The sequence below is a fragment of the Phodopus roborovskii genome, unplaced genomic scaffold (genome assembly GCF_943737965.1).
Source record: "Phodopus roborovskii unplaced genomic scaffold, PHOROB, whole genome shotgun sequence".
NCBI classification, from domain to species: domain Eukaryota; kingdom Metazoa; phylum Chordata; class Mammalia; order Rodentia; family Cricetidae; genus Phodopus; species Phodopus roborovskii.
The window spans coordinates 4,664,241-4,689,664 of NW_026125281.1; the positions used below are offsets into that span (position 1 = coordinate 4,664,241).

The window sequence follows — 25,424 nt, forward strand, 5'->3', positions numbered from 1 at the left end:
GGGCAAGACCAGGCTACAGAAACCCACAGAGACAGCTGACCTGAACAAGGGGGAGCTAATGGGCCCCCAGACTGATAGCTGGGAATCCAACATTGAACCGACTCAGAACCCTGAACATGGGTCTCAGCTAGAAGGTCTGGGCAGTCTAAGGGACCTCAGACAGTGGAGCCAGAATGGATCCCTGGTGTACAAAAGGACCTTGCGGGCACATTCCCCATGGAGGGACACTCCCTTAGCCTAGAGGCAGGAGGGAGGGTCTAGACCCTACTCCAAATGACTTGACAGATTTTGTTGGTCCCTCCTGGAAAGGCATCACCCTCCCTGTGGAGTGGGGTGGGGGATGGGATGAGAGGGGGTCAGGGGGCATGGGAGGGAGGGAGAGGGAACTGGAAAATAATAATAATAAAAAAAGAGGTGGTAGTGGGCGGCTGAGCTTCTCGTCACGTCAGCCGCTTCACACACACCTTCAACACAAGGCAGGGTGCTCAGGCCGGCAGGCCATGTGCTGTTTTGTCCCGGGGGACATTCTTGGGAGCAAAGCAGGGACGTTTAGTAATTATTTCAGGACAGCTGGCAGAATGACAGCGTCAGCAAGCTGAGCCGAAGGTCATGGAATGAGACGCTTACTGGAAGTTAGAAGGGATTACAGACTTGACCACAACTTAAAAGAATTTGTATGAGTGTGTGTGTGTGTGTGTGTGTGTGAGTGAGTGTATGAGTGTGTGTGTGAGAGTGTGTGAGTGAGTTTGTGTGTGTGTGTGAGATTGTGAGTGTGTGTGTGAGTTTGTGTGAGTGTGTGAGAGTGAGATTTTGAGTGTGTGTGTGAGTGTTTGAGAGTGTGTGAGTTTGTGTGTGTGAGTGTATGAGTGTGTGTGTGTGAGAGTGTGTGAGTTTGTGTGAGTGTGTGAGATTGTGAGTGAGTGTGTGAGTTTGTGTGAGTGTGTGAGAGTGAGATTTTGAGTGTGTGTCTATGAGAGTGTGTGTGAGTGTTTGAGAGTGTGTGAGTTTGTGTGTGTGAGTGTATGAGTGTGTGTGTGTGTGAGAGTATGTGAGTGAGTTTGTGTGAGTGTGTGAGATTGTGAGTGTGTGTGTGTATATGAGTGTGTGTGAGTGTATGTGTGTGTATGAGAGTATGTGTGTGTGTGCACTTGAGTGCACACACATGTTCATGTATATTTTCACGTGTATGTGTGGAGGACTTTGAGTATTGTCCATCTTTTTATTTTTTCTGACAGGCTTTGCCATGTAGCCCTGTTTGGCCTGGAGCTCAATATGCAGACCAGGCTGGCTTCGAACTCGTAGAGATCCACCTGCCTCTGCCTCCCAAGTCTGGGACTAAAGGTTTGCACCATCAGCGTAGCCACTTTAAAAATAAATATTAATTTTCATGTGTGGAAACATTCACTTTGCAGACATAACATGTTCTCTGGTAGTCCATTCAGGCAGTAGATACCCTGCTTTTTGGAGATAAGGTCTCACTGACTTGGAACTTGTCAAATAGGCTGAGCTGGCTGACTAGCACACCCAGGAATCCTCCTGTCTCCACACTGGGATTGCAAATGTGTGCTGCCACATCTGGCTTTTGTTCGCTTTTAGTTCTAGGGATTAAATTCTCATCCTCAACTAGCAAGGCAGGCACTTTACCAACTGTGGTAGCTACCGAGCCCTGAAACTGACCTTCATAGACTCCCAGTATCCCTGCTTGGGAAGCTTTCCCTGTGACGGCGATTCAGTTCTGAGAGTTCGGGTTGATGTCAAAGATCTATTCTTTCTACACTGTCCAGTAGAGCAGCCACTAGCTACATGAGATTCAATTAAAATGATTAAAATAAAAAAATTCAGTTTCTCAGTCATCTCCGCCACATTTCAAGTACTCGGTAGCTGCATGTGGCTAGTGGTAACTCTACTACCCAGGATGGGTGCAGAATGCTTTGGCTTTGTGGAAAATTCTATGAGATGGCATTACAGCCTCTTCACATCTTCCTGCTTCCTCTCCTGCTTCAAACACACACACACACACACACACACACACACACACACACACACATACACACACACACACCCCCCAAATTCCATTAATTTGTCAAACAGGAAAATCATTCTTTCCGTGAAAAGAAACTGAAGACATTCTCTGATGTGTTTTCCTAAAAACCAAAAACCTTGAAGACAGTTTCCACAGTCTGTCCATATTTCTCTAAAGCCACGACGCTAATTTCTGAATGTGGTCTGTGGACACAGTTTTATGACCTCATCATCATGTTTCAGATAACGAAGTACAAGAAGTTCTAAGTCAAGTCCCTTGTTTATTTGGCTATAAAAAGCAAAGGGAAGAAAATTAAAGAGGAATTACAGCCCGGCCTTAGGCATTAAATAGAAAATGTTTGACTTGTACTGAAGAACAGTCCATCTGCCCTGTGGCCACCCAAACAAGCAAACAGAGGCACACAGGACTGATTCAAGGTTCCTTTGCTGTCAAAAGATAAATTACCCGCATGGCTGGAGAGATGGTTCAGCAGTTAAGAGCACTGGCCGCTCTTACAGAGGATCTGGGTTTCTGTTCCTAGCATCCATACAGCCATTCACAACCATCTGTGACTCCAATTCCCGGGGCTCTGGTGTCCTTTTCTGGTCTCCAAGGGCACCAGGCATGTATGTAAAACAAACACATACATAAAGTAAAATAATAAAAACAAGAACCACCTTCATCTATCATTAAAATCAACCGCGAGCTAAGTTATGTGGCTTGTCTCACACACATCTTTGTGAAGTATGCTAAAGCGTACGTGTATTCAGAAGGTGACAAGCTATGTATGGATAATCCAGGGTTTCTAGTTGACCATTAGATTGTTGAAATTCTGTGGCTGAAACCTGCACTCTCTGACATCTATTCCTGGGGATTTCTCAAGAACAAACATGTTAAAATCAAAGAAGGGAAAGCGTCTAGGAAGCTTGAGAGGAGATTCCTCTGGGTCCTCCCCTTTGCACCTCCATCCCTGCCGAGCCTCAGGGTCCCTGAGACTGAACTGGTCTCTCTCTCACTTCCCAGTCTGCTCATGGACTTCACAGCTGTTGATGCATGATGTTCTTCTGCCTGCTGGGAATCTGCTTCTCTTATTGGCTGGTGAGTAAATGCTGACTGGCCAGTAGCCATGCAGGAAGTACATGGGGAGGCACCGGATTAGGCGTGCTGGGAAGAGGGAGGCTGAGAGAGTCTTGAGGGAGATGCCATTACCTGCTGAAATAGTAACGCATCAGAGCATTCCAGGTGAGCCACAGCCTCGTGGGAATACGTAGTTTAATAGAAATGGGTTAATATTTGAGAGAGAGCTAGTCAATAAAGAGCCTGAGCCATCGGCCAAACAGTTTATAATTAATATGAGCCTCTATGTTTATTTGGGATAAAACGGCCATGGGACTGGGGGAGACAGAGACTCTGTCAACAAACTGTCAAGTGAGTCTTGATGGTTGTGTTATTCTGGCTTTATGCCCTGAACATTTGTTTGGAGTATATTCCCCTTGTGCCAGTGATAAGCTAGCTACTGTATCAGTTACTTCCCTGCTGCCGTGACAAAAATACCCAGCAAGAGCAACTTAAGGGAGGAGTGTGAAAATTTGGCCCACAGTGCATCATTGTGGGGAAGTCACAGCGGCAGGAATTTGAGCAAGGTTTCTCAAAAGAGATGGGAACAGGGATCGTCCAAATGAAGGGTTTGGGTGGAGAAGAGGAGGGGGCAAAGATCTAAGAAAAGCAGAAGGCGCTTGCTTCAATCAGGGCAGAAGTTTTGATGGGATGTAGATACTGCATGAGGACTGGAGGCAAATCAGACGGAAGCCGGGCAGTTATATCATCTGCCGCCCAGCGCGGGGTGGGCAGGACCCACAGAGGCTGGTCTCCGCAGGGGTTGGAGACTTACTCTTTGCTCACAAGCACAGAACAGAGAGCTACCGGGTAAGATGTGTGTTCAAAAAGGCTCAGCGGTTCCTGCATGAGGAGTGCACGGAAAAGATTCCCAAGTAATTGTTTACTATTTACACTGGCTCCTCTTGGGTGTTTTATTGTAGCTATAAATATAGCAAGGAGATGTTAAGCAGCAGGAAGTAATCTCATGGCAAGCAAATAGGAGAGAAACCAACTTTTGTGGTTGAGGTCTCTGAGCCAGTTCTGACTTCCTGTCCGCCAGTTCTGACTTCCTGTCCGCCCCCCCCCCCCCCCCCCCCCCCATCACTGGGGCCTCAGGACAGGGCTTTGCTGTTTCCTGCCCTGGGAGAGCAACTTTAGCCTCAGAAATTTAGGGAGTCCTACCAGTGCCACTGTACAAACACAGTTTCTGCTTGTCAGGAACACTGGCAGAGAGTCTATGTTGGAGGTTTTTAGGGGGCAGAACCTGGAAGGTGCGCGTGAAGGGGAGGTGTGGCATCGGAGATGTCACATCTTACAGGGTTTGTGATTCTCTAAGGCAGGGTCTAGTTGGGAGATGGGGAAGAGGATTCTACAGATGCAGGAAACAAAGCCCTGAGCCAACCCACCCCGTGAACTCACCAAGGCGTTATCGGGCTTGGAAGTGGGAATCCCAGGTAAGCAGAGTAGCAGGGGCATTTACACACTCAGATGTGAGGTTTGGGGGAAACAATGGCACGTCTGATCACAGGAAGGTTTTGGAAATTTGCAGGCAGAGGTCTCGCGCTTGAAAATTGGGGAAGCAGCCACAGTGAACCAGAGGGAAAGGCGGATCCTAACAGCACTAAGGAACAAGTGCTCATTCACAGGCAAAGAAGAGTCCTGGAAGGAGATCCAGGCAGAGGACGTGGACAGCCGGCAGCAAGTGTGCAAGGCTGACAGAGGAAAGTCACCCCTTAGTGCCTGTCAGGGACAAAAACCTGAAAACAAGGAAGGTACACTTCTGCGAGCATGTACTGCTTCCGGGTGGATTCGAGAAAATAATGTGGCCATTTGCAGTTAGGTCACTCCCTGCTACGTTGGGAGAGTAAATGAGGCATAGCAATCTATCATAGCAACGTAAAGAGCACCGACTTGGGCCAGCTGTGGCAGGTGCCTTTAACTCTAGCACCTGGGAAGCAGAAGCAGGAGCATCTCAGTGAGTTTAGGTCTGCTTGGTCTATAAAGTGAGTTCTAGGACAGCCAGCTCTGAACTGTGAGGACTATTTAAAAAAAAAAAAAAAAAAAAAAAAAAAAAGGAAAGAAAGAAAAAGAGTGTAAACTTGGAAATCACATATGTATTCCAAATACAATATTTGCTTTTTCTTGTTTTTTGAGGCAGGGTTTCACCGTGTAGCCTTAGCTGTTCTGGAACTAGCTCTGTAGACCAGGCTGGTCCTGAACTCACAAACATCCATCTGCCTCTGCTTCCTGAGTGCTGGGATTAAAGGCGAGTGCCACCAATACCTGGCTCAAATATAATATTTAAAGAAGCCACTGCATACATAGTGTGTGGGGGTGATGTACCAGTACAGAGCTCTTCACATGTTGGCATTGGGAAATATTTAATGATATGGGGAAATTCAAATGCTAAGTGGCTAAAAGCAATGTGCTAAATTATTTATACAGTGTAATCACAGCTATACAAATAAATATCCATGGCTACAGTTTGAAAAATATATACCTCTTATCAGTGACTGTGTTTGTATGTTGTAATTATCAGAGATTTTGTTTCTATTTTTATTTTTATTGCTTCCCTAGAACAGAATCGTGCTGATGTACAACGACAGTCTCTACATGATGACCAGGCTTTGGCGCTATGAAGTAGTGTTTGAGACAAAGCTGAAGAAGTTGGAAAGAGAACAGAGTCATTTACAGGCCCCAAGAGACGCTGAGTAGGGAAGGATTGTAGTCACTGTGTGATTATAACAAAGTTGCCTTGGACCTGGGTGGCATTGGGGTTGGCCACCCACAGTTCTATCTGCTTAGGGCCTGGTTGTGTGACAGGCTGGGTTTCCAGAACATTTGAAGAGCTCAGCCACTGTCCTCTGCTCTCCAGACCTCACACAGTAGGTGTGATAGCATCTCAATCAGATAACTTAAATGCAGTGCATCTAATTGGATCTCAGAGTAGCAAGAGCCAGGCAAGACGGGAGTGTTTCCCGCCATGGACAGGAGAGACAAAGCAATGATCACAGTGCTCTGACTAGTGTGGACGTCCTAAGGCGCTGTTTCCAGGAGTTTACTGAAGTCTCACTTGCTCTGCGTAAGCAGAAACATTCCATAGCCAATGAACAAAAGGCTACCTGGAATCATAAACAGAATCGCCACCTTTTCCTCCAACCAACTTGAACCAGTTTACAAACCCAGAATCGCTCAAACAAAGGGGAGAGCCCCATCTCCTAGAAGAAGAACCTACCCAGCAGTCATCACCCATTCCCTCTCCAACGAACCTGTGGCGGCTGGGGTGAGGATGGTCGCCATAGGCTCATGTATTTGGGAGCTTGGTGCTCAGCTGATGGAACTATTTAGGAGAGATTAGTAGGTGTGGCTTTGTTGAAGGAGGTGTGTAGCTCGGGATGAGCCTGCTTGCCTGCTGCTCTACCGCCTGCCATGGAACTGTAAGCAAGCCCCCAATTAAACGCTTCGTTTTATAAGCTGCCTTGGTCATGGAGTCTAGTGTCAGCAATAGAAAAGTAACTAAGATATAACCTGTCACTTTTTTTTTTTAAACCAGAGTAACCGTATGTTGGGGAAAAAAAAAAATAGGTGTTTGGGGCCTAGCAGACACCAGCTCTGAATTCACACTGATTCCAGGAGACTATAAATTGCATTTTGCAGCCCTCTGGCAGGCTAGAAACTTATAATAGTCAGGTGACCGATGGAGTTTTAGCTAAAATCCGTGTCAGAGTGGGTCCGGAAACACATCTTGTCTGATATCCCTAGGTCAAGAATTCATAATTGCAATAGGTGTGTGTAGAAGCTGGGACACTCCACATTGATTCCCGACCTGTGGAGTGAAGCCTAAGATGGTTGCACAGGGCAAGCAGAAGCCACCGGAGTCGCCTCCACCAGGGGAAATAGTGAGCCAACTCTGGAGGGGTTACAGAGCTGAGTGCCACCAAGAAGGCCTTGAAAGATGCCGGGGTTATGGCTCCTATTATATCTCCTTGTCACCTTCCTATTTGTCCTGTGCAGAAGACAGATGGATCTTGGAGAACAGTGGCTAATTTAGTTCATTTTCGGAACTAAAGAAATAATGGAAATACATAACTTCATCTCCGCCTCTCATCCATCCACCTCTCCCATGCCCCTCCCCCAAATTCACAGCTTCCTTAAAAAGAAATCATTGTTGTTACAGACAGACACACAAATGAATAAACACATAGGTACAACTTGCTGAATATGTTCAGTGTTGTCGGCAAGGTGCATCCTTGCACGGCTCCGGCTCCACTATCGGGCACCAAGGAAATGGAGAAGAAACTCACAGACATACACACAGAAAAGTCTGGGGTTCTGGTGGTCTGGGCTCTGATGGAGAAACTGCAACACCCCAGAATCTCAGGGTGCTCACTATACACACTTGAACAGAGCAGCCGGGTTATGGCATACAGCTGCAAGGAGACAGGGTTCTTACAAACAGGTAAATAAGCAGGGAGGCTTTCTGGTGTACAGCTGGAGCAAGCAGACAGGGATTAGCTACTTTGGCAAGTCTGCAGGGGAGCAGTCCTCATGCTGTAAATATCTGGGGAGGGATTAAAGCACACCGACCAGGGGAAGGGTTTGCCATGCATTGTCTGAGCCTCACTGTGGGGATGGAGTGAGGAACTTAGCATTTTCCCCTCAGGGCTCAGGCTAGGATCCCTGGGCTGCATCCATCTTCACAGAGCACATTCACCCAGGACCCTCACTCCTCAGAGCTTCCGCCACTTCTCACCCCTTCACATGTGTTTCTAGAACTGGCCATTCAGCACTAAATAGCCACGGAGGAGGCTCATCCCTGGGGAAAGACTAATTCTTTCTCTTCTCTTTCAGTAGCTTGTAGCTCTTCATCTAGAGGTGGGGCCCTGTGAGACACCCCGGACTCTGTTTCCTACGTGGGGATATCAACTATTGGGGGTCTTGTTTAGCCAGTCCTGCTGAGATTTCGCAATCATAGCTTCCCTAACTAGAAGGCACAGTCTCCCAGCAGGCTTTCTGGTCCTCTGGCTGTGAAAATTGTTCTGCTCCATCTTCTCTGATGTAACCCGAGCCTTGGTTGGGTACAGGAGTTGTGTTGTGGATGTATCGCTTAGCACCCCAGTTACTCTCTGCATTTTGATCAGTTGTGGATTTCTGTAATGTTCCGATTCTGATGTTTCTGTAATGTTCCAGTTCACCCCTCTTTTCTGAGGGGGTGAGGGCTGCACTTACCTGAGTGTATGTAAGAGGGTAAGTATTTAGAGTGTAGTTAGGAGTCACACTGGTTTAGGCAAAGTGGCAGGAGTGAGTTCTCTAAGATCCATGGCCTCTCTGGCCACATACATAATTGGCTGGGTTTACAGAGCCAGGCATCATTTTCCTTCTGCCATGTGGGCCCTGAGTCCAATCATAGTTGTGGATTACCACCATGACGTAAATAAAAGCCACGGTTGCACCTGCGAGGATCATTGTTGTGGTTCACAGCCGGGTGGGACCATGGATTGCTGCCCTGTTAGCTCTTTCCACAGCGCCCTCTGATGCTATAAAAGGCAGCCCTCAGGGAAGGAGCTTCTGGATCAGTTCCAGATCAATTCCTCCAAGGACCAATGTCCAAAGTGTGCGGTATTTTCAGCAATAAGGACTTACTTTCAGCTTCTGGGAGGCAAGCAAGGGCAATGGCCATATGCTGATTGTTCGGGAAGCTCAAAAGGAGGTTTTTCATGCTTGGTGCTGGGATTGCTTTCAGTCTATGGCCCAAGTGATTCGATGTCGTTCAGACCACACATGCACCCTCACAATTCATATGTAATTTTAGGTAACTATAAAATAATGATTGCCCATGTCTTTGTCAAGCGTCCTTAGCATTTTTATACTTCCTTCTTCTGTCTCCTACTGTATTGCCCTCTCTTCCTTTCCCGTTAGTCCCCTTTTAGACTTCCCCCATATATTCCTCTTCTTATCACCCGTATCCTGCTATTCCCCTCTCTACAGCCTCCGTGAGTTTGAGGCCAGCCTTGAGGTCTGGGATTAAAGGTATGAGCTACCACTACCAGGCACAAGTATTTTTTATTGAAGATTTTTTTTGCATCTCTGTCCAACAGGGACATTGATCTGTAGTTTGTTGTGTCTCCCTGGTCTTTTACCTGGATAGGCATCTCCTTCTTTAAGCTAGGAAAATTTCCTTCTATGATTTTGTTGAAAATATTTTCTGTGCCTTTGACCTGGGTTTCCTTTTCCTTTCTTTATTCCTATTATTCTTAGGTTTTGTCTTTTCACAGTGTTGCAGAAGTTTTTTAGATTTTATATTTCCTTTCCAAGGTAACCATTTCTCCTACGGTGTCTTCAGTGTCTGAGACGACTCTTGTCTCGCCTCTGAGGTTCTTGTTCAAGTTCTCAAAATATTTATTTCTGGATTTTCCCCAGTTTATGTTTTCACTCTTGGGTCTCTTTCTGCTTCTAGATCATGAGCTATTTTCTTCCACTGTTTTATTCATTAAGCTTTTTTTTTTTTTTTTTTTTTTTTTTTTTTTTTGAGACAGGGTTTCTCTGTATTGTTTTGGAGCCTGTCCTGGAACTTGCTCTGTAAACCAGGCTGGATTCGAACTCACAGAGATTCGTCTGCCTCTTGAGTGCTGAGATTAAAGGCGTGCACCACCACTATCCCAGCAAGTGCTTGAATTCTTTGATGAAGTTTACGGTTGAGCTTTTAAGTTCTATGCCCTGGGGTCCATCTAGATGGTTCTCTAGGGCTCATGAAGGCCATTTCTATAGGACTGGTGGTTTTGTGTGTAGGGAATACTATTTTGACCGTTGGCATTGTGCTTTTGAAGTGAGACCTGGACATGTGGACTGTGTGTGTGTGTGTGTGTGTGTGCATGTGTAATGGGAGACAGGAAGGATGCCAATGAACAGCTGGAAAGAGGCAGCAGGGCCTGGTGAAGATGGGGAGTGAGGATGGGGTGCAGCAGAGTCCAGACCAGCTTCAAAAGCAGCAGAAAATCAGTCTGTAGGTGACTCGCAGTGGGTCTTATAGAATAGGTACCGGAAGCACAGAACTCTGACAGGACCCCGATACCCCAGGGCTCTGTGGGTTTGAACCACTTAACTAACCTGTATGAATATGACTCAGCTGCCCTGTTGTTGGGTAGGAGCAAACCCTATCCACTGTACATCTGTTGCCTCCTTCACACCCATGACAAAGTCTAATATGTGTTAAGCATTACGAGATTTACAATAGGACAATCACCATAATACACTAAGTGTGATGTAAATAAGCCTCTTTCAGCACCTTTTTTAAAAGATTTATTTTTAATTAGGTATAGATTTGTAAATCTGTGTGTGAAGGCATGCACATGAGTCCGGAAGACCAGAAGGTGTCAGATTCCCCCTGCTGGAGTTATTCCGAAGTTGTCGGGTACCGGGAGCCGAATTCAGACCCTCTGGAAGAGCAGCAAGAGCTCTTAACCACCGAGCCATCTCTCAAGCCTCTCGGATGATAAACTGCTTACTTATGGAGGTGAATGCCATAGGCCCTGCAGTACAGTGTCAGGCTACACACGACCTCACACCACCATGAAGCCACGGCAACGCCAGTTGACCTCCACTAACTGAAATCCGAGGAGAGGTCCCACCATGGTTCCAAGGAGCTGTGGTGCGAAAGCACCAGCCCTGTTGCCCGGCAATGGCAAGAAGAAAGCAACCATAGTCCCGTCCCCTGCACCTGGCCGGAGAGATTGTCATATCTAAAGTGCCCTGTGCTGAAGACAAGGCAAGCATGGAGGTCCTGTGAGTAAGAATTGACTTGGCTGTGGTAAGCAAGAGGCTTTATGTCAACTTGACACAAGCTGGAGTCATCAGAGAGGAAGGGGCCTCAGCTGAGGAAACGCCTCCATGCGGTCCAGCTGTAAGGCATCTTCCCATTTAGCGATCCGTGTGGGAGGGCCCAGCCCACTGCAGCTGGTTCTATCCCTGGGCTCCTGGTGTTGGGTTCTGTAAGAGAGCAGGCTGAGCAAGCCCTGGGAAGTAAGGCAGTGAGCAGCGCCCCTCCGTGGCCTCTGAGTCAGCCCCTGCCTCCAGGCTCCTGCCCGATTTGAGTTCCTGTCCTGACTTCCTTACAGGAAACCTAGCCACTAGGCAGGGCATCTCTGAAGTTGAAATGAGGGGACTCGAGTGTTTGAAGCAAGTCATCCTGAGTCTCAGAGGGCCCTGTACGGCAGCGTGTTTGGGCTTCCATCTGTGGGTTCAGACCTGGACCCGTGGTCTTTTGGGAAATCCTCATTTTACCTAGTTTTCTAAGTCAGCTGTGCAGGAGCAGGTGTGTAAGAACAGGAGTCAAATCCCTCTCTTGCTAAGGCTGATTGGACCACAAAGAGATAGTGCCTATGCCAGATCCACTAACTCTATGATCATCGTAATACTTGAACACTATTGGATTAAATAGTCCAATAGTTCATGTAGCCACAGGCAAAACTCACATCTCTGGGCAAATGGCCCCACAAAGCCCATTCCATTGCTGCCCACGTGGCATATCTGGCTTTCAGAGGTGAGCCCAGTCAGCTCTAATGGACAAGAAACCCGTCCGGTGGGAGGCTGGCTGGCTTAGCACCAGGATGGACCCTGCCCATGGTTTTCACAGTACAGGGATGTGGTTCAAGGTGTAGGCAGCAGGGGCGGGCATGGGAACAGCCTTGACGGCAAACAGCAGATGCAATGAAGGTATGCATGCCTTTGCCTTTAAACAGTCTTTACGACTCTAGGCTGAAACTGCGGCTCCACACTCCCCTACCATGATGGATTACAGCCCCGTAAACTGCGAGCCAATAAAACCCTCCCTCGCCTCCCAAGTTGTTTCAGACATTCTGGTCAAACAATAACCGAAACACGGATGAGTCTGGATATAAATGTTAAACCTTACATAAATAAATGGCTCCCAAATACAAGCAGATACACAAAACTTTTTTATTAAGTGGAAGTTAGACTTACTTCATGGTAATTAACCAGTTACAAGTGCATCTAAATTCATGTGTGTGGACACTGTAGAAATCAGAAGGGTCTTACCGAAAGGCCCGTGTTCTGGCTTGGTTCTCGCCAGTGCAAGCCAAGGGTAGAACCATACACAGAGTCAGTACAGGCCGACGATGACGTCAGACGGGATTGGCGACACCATATTCATTGTCACAGCTAAAGCGTTACAGAACACAAAAGTCCAAAGACCAGGGACTATTTCTAAAGGGTTCTCACTGTCTATCTTTCCTTCTAGTACATGCTTTGAGGACCACCCAGCAAATCCTCCTCTCTGTGGGGGGCTCCTTGCTGGGTGACACATAAATGGGCCACCAATACTGTAAACCTCTGCTGGTCCTCTTGATTATACGGGAACAGCAGCCACCATCCCCTCCAGGAAAGTGCAGTTTAACTGGTGTATTTTCTTTTGTAAATCTTGAAACTGAAAGTTTTCTTCTTTTCCAATTAGCACCAATTGATTTTTATATATATGTGTATATATGTACACACACATATATAATTTTTTCCTGGTGTTAAATCTTAGGAAACATTTTTTTGCAAAACTAACACAAAGTCCAGAACAACAAAGGGGGGGGGAGTGTTAGTGAACAGCATTTAGAAAAACAACATCATTGAAACATTTGACAAACCTATCTACAGTGTGCCAAAACCTGGCAAGGAACAGGGCTGAGGAGCAGTCTCAGAAAAGGTCTCTCCGCCTGAACCACTGCAGGTGGTACTTACAGTCGTAAAAGTATCAGAAACGGAGTTGTCAGAACATCTGGAGTTGGCTAAAAATCATATAAAAAAACACATTGCCCCTCTCCCACTAACGTCTAGTTAGGTAGCAACACGTCCAGTATGACCCTAAGTACCAGGGTGAGACGCGTGTTTCCTCGTATTTTACAAACAGCCCAGAAACCTCAACAGACACAGAAGAGAATGGGGAGCAGCAGAGAGGTGGGTGCATTTCCTCATGGTCAGCTGGAGGGAGGGAAGGATGCTGTGTGATGGAGTTGGCACTGGAGGAAGACCAGCTTTCAATGGGAAAGGTTTTGTGAACACACCTATCAGCGGAGGCTGAGGAAATTCGGGTATATTCTACACAGGTTTTTCAAAAATATCATCTCCATGTCATCTTGAAAAAACAAAAATCAACCATCTGTCATGTCAGATAGTATACTTATGTTTTGCTCATTGAAACTCGTCCCCTGGGTGGATGGAGAGTTAACCACAGACAGACCTGGACCATCTTTTGCTAAGGCAATGCTAACTGTCTACATTTTGTTTGCCTGCTTCTTGATATCATTTCCCAGTGCCAGGGACTGAACCCAGGTGCACACACACATGCCAGGCGAACTGTCTACCTCTGAGCCACATCCCTGGCTCTTATTTTCCTGTGGATCTAGAGTTGACTAAAGCATCCTTCTTGACGAACTGGGCACAGTTTGTTTGTGCTCTCCCCAGCCAGAAGGTGTTTCCTCATCCACTGCACTGCTAGTTTTCTTGTTTTGTTTTACTTTTTTTTGTCTTTTTGAGCCCAGAGCTTCAGATGAGTCTGGATGCACTATCTTGAAACCACCAAGACAGAAAATAACAAAGGCACCCCACACCCTTATGAGGATTTGTATTCTCATTTATTTTGAATAATCTGTAGTTGTGATTAAGTCTCTATTAAAAAAAAAAGTACTTGGATTTGATATAACATACATGTTTCTCTTTGAAAATGCATAGTTTATAATTTTATACATTCACTCACTCATTATTAAAGACTTCATAAGGAAGTACTTACCCCTGAAATGATGGCAAGGTTGTACCTCAAAAGACCTCTACATATGCCGGATAGCATTGCCAAAATGCCTTTAGTCACTGCCTGCCCATGCTTGAAGTTGCCATCCCAATGCCAGCGGGCCCCCAGACGACCACGCCCTGGGCTTCAGTTTGGCTACTGTTTTTAATCAGATACTATGAGCAAAGAGTCCTACAGACAGCAGCTCCATTTCAAATAATTTTGTAACTTTCTTTTTTTGATTATTTTAGATTTGGTGTAGGAAACAATGTAAAAGACTGCTTACCGCCGGGCGGTGGTGGCACAAGCCTTTAATCCCAGCTCTCGGGAGGCAGAGGCCAGTGGATCTCTGTGAGTTTGAGACCAGCCTGGTCTATAAGAGCGAGTTCCAGGACAGCCAGGGCTATACAGAGAAACTCTCTCTCAAAAAACAAAGAGAAAGATGGCTTACCTTGAACAGCCCCGCCTCTGAGGACAATGTAGGACTACGGCTAATAATTCCCTACCCTCAGTCCACTCACCCATTTGTAAGTAATGGCCACAGGCCGCCTGGCATTTGCTTTTGGTGATAGTCTGGAACCCTTTGGGACCTAGCGAGTATTTTCTTACCCTGAGTTCTTCGGTGCACACAGGACTTTGATATGGGATATTTTTGAAACGATACCAGTGTATATTAGTTAATCCATAGTGTTTAAGTGGCTGACCACCACGTCATATCATTAATTACAAAAATAGGAATTTAGCGTGCACTGTAGGAAAGTATGGAGTATGGTATGTTTATACTTTCTATGATCCCAAGGCCCGACTCATTTTTACACCCTGGGTCTTTTTAGTTATGGAAGTCAAGGAAGTGGGAGCTTAGGGAGGGGCTGGGTGCTTGTGGAACCATCTGAAGCTGCCCCCGCACCCCACGGTCAAATTCTCCCGTTCTGGGGTTGATCATGTCATGTTACAGCCACTGACTTCCACTAAGAATATAAAGACACGGCCCTCAGGTTGTAATCTGTCAAGTTAGGCATCCTTCCCAAGGGGGATAACAGACCCCAGAACAGCAGCAAGCCCTTAAATCTCCCCCTTTTACATTCTGTCTTGACACCTGTGCCCAAAACAAGGGATGGAGCTAACCCGGGGCGAGGAATGAATGCTTAACAAGGACAGATTGAAGTAGCCAGAGATACAAGTTATACACCGAAGGCACTCCTTTCTCACACGAGGAAGGCCGGTCCCATTGTGTACTCCGCAGCCCCCAGGCAGAAGCCAGAGCCTGGGAGATCTAGTATGAAACCCTCGTGGTTGGCTGCTCCGCTCCATTATAACGCAGATGCCAGCACCCTCTGTCCTGCTTACTCTTAGCTCCGTGTAGGTGGCCGGAAGGAGTGCTCCAAGGCACAGTGAAGGGAGTGGCAGCTACCTCTCTCAGAGAGGCAGAAATTGACGCTGTGTTCAGTGTGGCAGGCGGGTGCTGAAGAAGATGCTCTCTCCACAATCAGGAGACTGCACCTGTTCAGACAGGTACCGGCACTACCGTGGGGGTAGCCACTCACTGAGCAAACGAGCAAGACAGGGTAATCATCTGTGCTGTGGGGGCAGAATTCAGAGAAACATCCAGTCAGTAACCAATGGCTCTGGAAATGAACCAGGACAACTCTGCCCTCTGCGTTGGGGAGATGAGGACCTTAAGAGAGGAAGTGTCCACCAGACAATCTGCTTACTGCCGTCAAGATGGCCGAAAACGGCCATTAGATGGGGACTCTTCTTTCAGACTCAAAGAAAATGGAGGCACCTCTGCTTCTCCAACTGTTCCCTCCTTTAACGACAGCTCTCTTGCCATTTTCAAGGGTTGCTGTGTTCTACTTTGGCTAATCTTTTTAAATTAAAATTTGGGGTGAAATTGATCCTACTAAGGAAGCGTCATAGTCTCAAGGATCGATTTCTAGGGGTCTTGTAGCATAAAAGGGGTGCTCTTCTTGAAGGCTCACAATTCTATGGATAACGCCCATTGAGAAACAACACTAAAAAAAGGACTGCTATTCAATTCGAACCTCACTTCAAAATCTAGTTATTTGCTTTCATGAACAGTGGCCTCTTTTTATGGACTGCCCGTCAAAACTACACAACCTACGGGCTGCTTTTCCATCAGAGTAGGAAAGGGCTAAGCCATTCTGTCTCCCAGCACCGAATTACTTAAAACACAGCAGCATTAATAACAGAAAATAACTCTGCTAGTGAACTAGGTAACGGGCCAACATAGTTTTTTTTTTTGGGGGGGGGTTCCTTTGAGTCCTATGACAAAATTCCTTGTGAGCTTCACTCTGAACTCAGGATGCTCAGCCTGGCACACTGAGAGCCTCCGATGAAGTAGATTCACGTCCTTGACAGCCTTTTAATCATTCCCAGAGGATGCAACCTCAGACTTTTCCAGCATTGTTTAAATTGCATTCAAATTTAACCTTACAGAGCCTGAAAGCTAGACACCAGCAGCAAAATATATATTCCCCCCCCAAGCAGCAAAAAATTTTTATTCAGAACATTGTTATAGCTAAGAAGTTCCTACACTTTAGCATTTAGCTGGGGACCAGCATGGTAGCTATGGTACGGGAACACATTTGGGGATGATTAAATTTGCAGGTAAACATGGGTGAGTGTGCATGAAGAACATGCAGGGCTGGAGTCACTGTGGAGGACTCTTTGCAGGCAATGGCAGTGCCTAATCATGGGTTCAAGACTACTCTGGGCTGGGCTTGGATGTTGGAGAGTGACATTAGTTTTCTACACTAGGTTCTTATGAAGGTCAAAGGAAATAACGCGTGAATGAGATACCTTTACCATACAGAACTGTCCCTATAACATCAGGACTTCAATATAAGATAGACTTTAAAACAATGTAGTCACTCAGAACTATAATCTGCTTACCCTCCACCTCCACATAACATAGCTATTCTTGTTTTGATATTGCCCTCAGACAAAGATGCCATGGTTTTCTATTTGGAAAAACTTCCTTTAAGGTGGACACCCTCAAACACCTAAGGGCCTATTAGTTCGGAAGCAAGGACCTTGCCAGATTAGAGATGAGATATTTTACATTTTATTTTTACAGCGGAACAAGGAGAATGGCCTGGGGAGCATGGAGAGGCCAGAGGGCTTTGGCACAAAGGCGCCGTGTGTCTCCTAACTTCAGGGGCACCTGGCCGCCTTCTACAAAGGCACAAGACTGCTTTTTGTTTTGTTTTGCCAGCCCTGCATCACAGTGGTCTCGGTAGCAGACACAGTAAGAGTCAGGATTACGGCTACTCAGTACTTTGGGGGGTGGCCTGGGTATGCCAGGAGGGAGCTCTTGTCAGAGCCTGGGCAATAACTCCGTACGTTCTGATAAGGGGCAAGGCTCACAAGGATGTGACGTTTCTATTTCGTTTTCCACGAGAATAATCTCTAGGGAGAAGTAGCTTCTCTTCTCATTTGGGATGGGTGCTGTTCAGCTTGTGCCCACTGTGGGCACCGGCGGTGCTGATGGAGGGATGTGGGACTGACTTCCACAGCGGGAACTGTGGCCGCAGGACAGCTCTGCCCCTCACAGCTTTTCTTTGGTCTGTGGTACTGGCCAAGGATGTGTGTTGGTGGTCAATACTTATTGTCAGGCAATGCCACGCCTCTGATGGGATCTAGCAACCTGGCCTGATGTCTGTGGGTTCTGATTGTCAAAAGCTGAGGTGGGGGGTGGGGTGGGGTCTGCGTGGGTCTTCCTTCTCGGAAGATGCCAGCTGCCTAGTCCAACACCATCTCCACAGTTCCCTAGTGTCCTTTCTTTGTCCTGGCATGTGCTGGTCATCAACAGGACATGTGTGGCCATCTTGAAGCACCCACATTTGCAGCCTCTGTAAAGAAGCCTCCATTCAAAGGCGGAACGAGATGCACACAGGTTCAAAACCACACAGCAGCGAATAAATACCGCTGGGAGCTCAAACGGTATCAGTGGCACAATTCCAAGGGAGTGGTTCGGCCAGGCCGGGTGCCAAGCCTGCACAAGGCGCTCCCTCAGACCATGCACTTGTAATTCTCACTGGACAGATTCTAAACCGTATGGAACCAAAGCTGGCGGGTGGCTTGTTGAGTTATTTACCCGACGTGTGCTCTGCTGTCCTACCACAGCAGCTTTCTGACCATTAAACACTTGGGAGGAAAAGGATGCTTTCTTTAACAGCGAGCAGGCTTGAGGGCTGTGGAACAGCTGGAGATATTACCAGCAAAGCTCACAACTATTTGTACAGCTCCCTTGTTTGTGCCTCACATCCCACGGGAATGCTGCCGCTTTCTGCTCACAACCTTCTCTCATGCCTGTGAGTTTTTCGTGGTGAAAAACAAGCCACAGTCAAACAAACGAGGGAATTGTTCAGCTGGTGGCGAGGATAAAGTCATCTCTAACACTGCTGACTGTTTATAAAGGTTCTTTGGGTGTAGGTACTATGATTCTTACCCATTCCCACCAAAGGATGCGTTCACTAAATGCAGCATGTAGCTCCAACAGGCGGACAGGAAAACTCATGACAGGATTCATTTCACACTAAAGGGATAGTTTTCCCCATGGCCTAGAAGTCTTATCTGCTAACATCTTTTCTTATGCTTGAAGGATACAAAGTGAATCTTCACACAATCCCCTGCCCCATGCTTTGAAAACACACTGGTCAGGATGAGGGAGATGCTGATGCTACATTGATTCTCTTGCAAATAACCTCTCTATCTGTTTTGCATTGCTACCCTCCCTCAGAGGGTTTAACTGAAAAGACACGCATCAAAACACTTGTTTAAAAGAGGCATAGCCCTTGGATTGGCGAACAGGAACTCTGTGCCATATCAACACCTCCTGTCGGTTAAAATACTGCATTTTAAAAAATAAGCTACAACGTATAAAACCAAGGTCATTTCCCACAAAGTGTTCATGTTCTCTGTGATTATAAAACACTGTATCTTGTAAAATATTTCCAGTTTTGTTAAACTTGAGAAGTACTAATGCTTATTATAAAAGTGTCATGTCTCCTTGTAGACGCCTAAGCAGTATAATTTCTCTCATTTGGAAATTTAAGTTGTGGTTATTATTGTATTTAAGATTATATTTACTATAACACATTACAATTGTGATTCTCAGACCCACACAACAAAAGTTATAAAACATGAGACTGTCTTCAGAAAAAAAAAAAAAAAGGAGCTATTTACAAACCAGGACAGGAGAGAAGATTCCTGGTCCTGTGACAGGTACAACACCCTTTAAAGCGTGTTTAGCATTGGAAACGGACCCTTCCAAAGCCAGTCATCAGAAGCAAGTCAGTCTTGAGTACATTTCATCCTTCCTTGCTCTGTCGGTGTGCGTTACTCAGGACAAAACTGATACCTAAAAGTGCTAACCTCATTTTATTTCCTAACTCCCCATTTGGCTAAATTTCTACAATGCAGAAAAGACAGGATGAAATGGCCACAACATGGAGGAATGCCCCAGGTAGGAGGACCAGGGGAGCCTGTGTGCTGCTGGTAGGTTTCTTACAGAAACACTTTCCAGTTGACTTATATGCCTAGCATGCCTTCCAAAATGACCCCCCTCCCAATCATGTGTGTTACAGTGACCGGTCCCACTGGGGTCACTCTTGTAGTATTGACACAGGTCAGTGCTGCAGCCCCTGTGGGTGGCAGAGATCCTACAGGTTGTGAGACTAAGCAGCACCTGCCCACAAGAGTCCATGGCAGGGTGTCCCTGAACACGCCACGGAAGCAAAGCACAGGTCTCCAACAGCTCTCTTTCACTTAGCAAAATGCTGTGTACAGCTAATCAACAGCTGCCCAAACCGGGATGGGAGGTCACATCAAGGGATTGCAAGACTTCCTGTTCACAGGTACATTTGCATCTACGAATACCCAGCAGGCTCTGCACCTGCGGCTCAAACATCAGTCAGCTTTAGGCCAGCTGCAGAGAGACGGTTACGCAGCAGGTGTATCCGCCATGCCTCATGGAAGGTGACACTGTCCAGTTGACATGGGTTTGCTTTGAAATGATAGCGAGTTCACATGAAAAAAAAAAAAAAACAAAACAAAACAAAAAACACCTTGTTCTGACAAGAAACCACTTGAGACGCTAGAATTCCTCCCAGTCTTGGGATTCTCCAGATCTGTCTTCACCCATCCTTCCTGTTTCCCTGAGGAAATGAGTAATATTTACAGAATTCTGCTGCGATGCTCAGCACATTCTCTTGTACGGATAGTTCTCGCCTCTTTTCTGAGAACCTTCTCCAGTGGGAGCCACCTTTGCCTTACAGAGCAGCCAAACGGAGAGACAAAAACCGAGCCTCGCAAGCCTGGCTCATTGGGAGCCCAGGACTTCTGGTGAAGTATGACGTAAGGGTACCAGAGACCGCAGGCTTCAACTCATGTCACCACGGATTGCAATGGGGAACAATTCAATTCAGAAATGTTTTGCAGTGCACGTGTTGGCATCTCTGAAGAGACTTTTGGAAAGCTCAAGGGCTGCACCTGTCTTCAGTGCTGTTCTCTACTGATAACGTCCTCCTGCAGCTTGGGTGCAGGAGGCGGGGCTCATCTCTCAGGAACCTCTTGGGCACAGAGCTGTCAACGGCACTAAAAACCTCACGCTGATTTTGGAAACTCATTGCTTTCTTCCTGACACTGGCTTTTACCACTCCAAAGGGAAATGTCCCAGACATGATGTGGCAGAGGGGTTAGCTTGTATGACAGGCCCTGGACAAAGCAGCTCCTGTCTTGTTGAAGATAGCTACAATAGGGATGGAGGATCCCTGGCTGACTAGCCCCCTGAAGATGGGCTGGAGACAGCATGCTCAGGGTTCCTACATGGCCTCCTTGCTACCTGGAGGGTTTTCTCTGTATTGTGTCACTGACTTCCATAGACTAAGTGTCCATACTCCAGGAAGGCTAGGAATGGAAACTATTGCCTCTTGAACACATGGCTTTTGCTTCGTATCTGGCTAGACGATGTCCTGTCAATGCCTTCTCCCGGAGAAATTAGAAACCCTTTTTTGGAGGAAGGGGTCAAGGGAGAAAAACAATGAGGCATTTCCAGTGGACATGAATTGTAGACAGGGCTGTTATCCCTGGGGATGCACACAACTTGAGCTAGCAGCCACCCGTCCTGAGATGACTCTTCCCATCGTTCCTTTCCTTATTTCTCCACAAAATGCAGACACAGAAATAACTTTGTTTCATGGAGATGGCATCAAATGAAAAGTCCAGCTTCATTTGGTTCCCCACATAACAAAATAACTACTTCAGAATGTAACTCACAACAAATGTAACTCATATAATCAGCAACTGGATGTTGCAAGTCCGAGCTTTCTGGTCCCCTGGAGATTGTGCCCTTCCTCCCAGAGAATGGGCATGTGTGTCCAGAACTGTGCTCAGGATCTGTCTGCTCCTGGAAGCCAGATGAGAAACACACAGTGCCTAGGGCTGGCCAGTAGACTGGAGCTGGAGATGCAGTAGACCTGGTGTGATGAAGGCATTAGGGAAGATGTGGGGTCCAGGTCGGGTGCATTCGGGTCATGATTTTGCCGACCATGTGCGCAGTTAGGCAGAAGCGCCCTGGGGCTGTGTCTCTTGGGGAGGCAGCCACGGCACCTTGTGGAAGGATTACTCTCACGCAGAGAGCATCCCTTCATCCCAAAGTTCTTCACGGGAGGATGGATTTAGCTTCACATCACTGCAGTGTTTGATTAAAGTCTTCATCTCAGATTAAAAAAAAAAAAAAAAATCCAGGAACTCTGCTGAGGCAAAAACCCTGTAGCCTAGGAACCATCTATTACGTAAGCACACGGCGAACCTGATCAAACACCTGATCGTGACAACCTCCGTGTGGCTCAGAGCCTCTTGCATCAGCTGGGACATCATTTCATAATAGTGAGGCTACAGGAGAGTGAGAAAGAGAGCATGTCCAGATGCCCAGGGGAAAATCAACTTAGCTCTGCATTATTTAGAAAAAAAAAAAAAAAAAGCTGTTAACCTGGTTGCAAGTCAAAAGATCTAGGACAGCTGGTGTGGCTGATGTCAACTATCAACCCACGGGGAATCGTAGAACGGTCATTTTCTCTTGAAATAATTTTTCCCCCCTTTTAAATATCTGAAGTAAAGATCAGGATTTCTTTCAAGAAATAATCTTTTAAAAAGTCACACGGATTTAAAAAATAAAGTTGCCAAGACACACGAATGCACAAATTAAGGGTGCTGCGTTGGAGAACCTCCATATATAACCCCGGCGTAACGAGAGGTGTCTGATTACTCTGACTTCTTTCGACTCTGTAAAAAAAGCACTATGTACACTCTTGAAACATATATTAAGCTTTCTCCTGTGCAATTTCACTTAACATTCGTACGGCTGATACCACAGCCCCCACCCCTACCCAGTGCCTCCTATATAAGGTGCTCTTGCTTTGCACAGGTATAGGACATCCAGCTCTTAAAGCAGGGCACACAGAGAATGAGTGTTCTGAAGAGGCTTGGTGGCGGCTCGCCATGCTTCACCCCTCAAGAACGCAAGTTCACCAACTCAGACATTCCAACAGCTGGAAGCCAGTGCAAGCCTTGGCCCTACTAAACCGAGAGCGTCCTATACCAAGATGCGTTTTTCTTTGGGCATCCCGTAAGTTAGTTTCTGAGCAAATTCTTAATTCATCGCTCCAATATTCTTGTAAGAGGTTTAGCTCTCTGTTATTCGTATATGTCGCTATGTCTACTAACTCATCTCGTAGACACGGAATCTGTGAAAGTGCAGGCAGAATGGAAATCGGTTTGTTACCCTAGTGGGACTGTCTCACAGACGGGGCATGTGAGCCGTGCTCTGCTCAATGCAGAGCTGCGGGGCAGGGCCAGTCTGGAGATTTCTACCTGGGTGGGGGTTTGGAGAGCAGGTGACAACCCACGGCCTCGGCCACAGTCTTAACAAAATAGGGCATGCTACCCAAGCTGCGGTTCCTGTGACACCCTTTAAGCAGCATTGCGGCTTACCAGATGGCTCCTGGTGCCAGCTCTCATCTGAGTTGTGGTAGGCAGAGAAGCAGCTGTGCCACCGGCTGGGATTGGAGGAGGGCTCCCACACCCATCTGTGGTGCCTCCTGGCCTCAGCCTGCAGCTGAGGTCGGCACGTGAGTCCCACTGCTTGTCACTCTGGGCCTTATGCCATCTGGGGCTCCAAGCGAACATCTTTACGATGCTTCCACTTGAGGCCCCTCTTGAAAATGAAAGGCGCATAGGAAAGAAATAGCCAGAGTGCGGCTCTTTCTTAAAACGCATCGCGATCCGGACCGCTCCAAGGGGTTGGGTGGGAAACAGGGAAAAATGCCTATTCACAAGGTAGGTAGGTTATCCTTTGTACAAACGCTAGCTAATGTGTACTGTGTAGCGTATGGGCGTACTGTGTAAGTGTCGAAAACCCTTGAAAATACCACACTCCAGAAAGCTTATCAAAATCTTTCTACGTAAAATGGGCCTGGTTAGTTAAGTTGCTACAGAAGTCCAGTTTTTAAGAGCAGACGGAGAGCAAACGAAGATGACTTTTCTTCGGAAGGAAAACATCATTCCTGCTGCTCTCGCCCAGGCTCTCAGAGCAGTGCAGGTGCTGAATTGTTATGGTTTTTTTTTTTTTTTTTTTTTTTTGCTTTAATTCCACCAAGGAATTATATTCCCAGAAGTCTAGGAAGGGCTTTCCCTGGGCCTTGAGCGGCTTCCTTTGGAAGGAGAGGGATCCCCATCACCTGCAGTGGAAGATGAGGCAGAAATGGCTAGGGCGAGCCTGCTTGCTGGCTCAGTCGATGAATCGCTGGCAGGCTTTCTTCCAACGGCAGGCGGTACACCACATGTCCCGATTCTCCATTCCGTAAACCTTGCGGCACTTTTTGCCTTCACCTCTAGGCTTCCTGTAGGACAGACAGCACAGGCGTGTTCAGGGACAGGAACTGGGTGGGCTCCGGGAAGAGTTCAGGAGAACAAGGGGTAAAACGGAACAGAAAACCTGTCCGGAATGGAGTAGGCAGGCTCGGTATTTCCCTGGCCGCCGTGTCTGAGCGTCATTCACGGGAACACTCATGTGGCCGTCTGTAGCACACACAAGAGTTGGGGACTGGAGAGATGGGTCTGGGAAAAGCATTTGCTGTTTAAACACAAGGAGTGAGTCTGGACCCCCAGAACTGATATAGAGCTGGACATGATAGCCACACATACACACACAGACACACACACCCTGCCTCCTGCAAAACAGACAAACAATGACAAAAATAAAACACTGCACAGCAGAGAACAACCCTGCTCTTCCAAATTTTCTCCTTCCCAGTGTTCCCGCTGCCCGGCCGGAGGCTTCCCAGGCGGACCCTCTTGGCTCTACATGAGAACTGTAAACTGTCCTTTGTGCAGGCTAATGCAGGACAGCGGCCACCGTTACCTGCCCTGTGCACTGTATGTGTCCTCTGCAGTTACTCAACAGGAAACCACAGGCTTCAAAGAAAACATGCCTCACGGATGGTGGGAAGTTTACGAGAGGTCCCAGAACCAGGAGGCCTTGGCTCCTTTTATGCAATCATACCTTAGACTGACTGTCCCTCTGGGCGGGGAGGACAGGACCGTGTGGGCATGCTGTCTCTGCTCTCCTGAGCCCGCTGAGTGGTGATGCGTTGGAGACACCTGGCGAACACAAGGAAAATCAGGTTGAAGGGGAGGGTGGACTCTCCCTCCCGTGCGTTCATTAGGCCTTGGTGCTGCAGGCATGGTCCTCAGCTTCCAGACTGAAACGCAAGGCCAGGAACTCTGCAGCTCAAAGTGTGAGGGCTTGCAGCTGGTATGAGTGCTGAGCCGAGCCGGTGAGGAGGATCCTGCCTATTAATGTGCCGCTGTCATTTACCTAGTCCCAGACCCCACACGGAGAGCGAGCCCTCTCATTGTTACCTTCTGACCGTCCACAGAAAAAAAGCCTGCCAAGTTCGGAGCGCACTGTGCCTTTTCCAGCTCCTCGTCCCAAACACTTGCAACACCAACATGCTCAGGGCTGTCGCAGTGGTAGCCCACTCTCCGTTACCACCTTCATGTGGGTCCAGGCGTAGAACTCAAGTTTGTCAGGCTTATGAGGCAAGACGTTTACACACTGAGGCACCTCTCCGGCCCAGCTCTCTACATTTTAACCTTTGTTTCGTATCTCAGACTTTCTCAAAAGCCTACCTGGAAGTATATTTTACTACATATAAAATATGCTTTGTACCACTGTGGATAGTACTCTATGTTATTACTTATATATAAACAAAACACAATTAATAGGCTATGTTACCACAACATGCTTACTGAGTAGCTATGGCGTCCAGTGAGTTTAAAGAACTCTAAACCGATAGCTTTTGAAGTCATGGCTAATCTCTCCCAGGTAGTGACGCTACTTGAGTTATACGGAGCACTTTTAAAAGAAGCCTGACTTCGTTGTTTCCCAGTAATAACAGCAGTAAGAGCAAGCCATCCCACGTTAGCCTC

General features: G+C 47.1%; 1 protein-coding gene across 1 annotated transcript in view; it reads right to left on the reverse strand.

Moving 5' to 3' along the window:
* Positions 1-23,706: 23,706 nt before the first annotated feature.
* Znf704 (zinc finger protein 704) overlaps positions 23,707-25,424 on the reverse strand; it is a 72,986-nt gene continuing 71,268 nt past the window's right edge. The window contains exons 7-8 of the mRNA XM_051196727.1: positions 24,496-24,593; positions 23,707-23,833 (exon numbers count right to left, since the gene is read on the reverse strand). Coding sequence (XP_051052684.1) covers positions 23,722-23,833; positions 24,496-24,593 — 210 coding nt within the window. The 3' untranslated portion in view covers positions 23,707-23,721. The remainder of the gene's footprint in view (positions 23,834-24,495; positions 24,594-25,424) is intronic.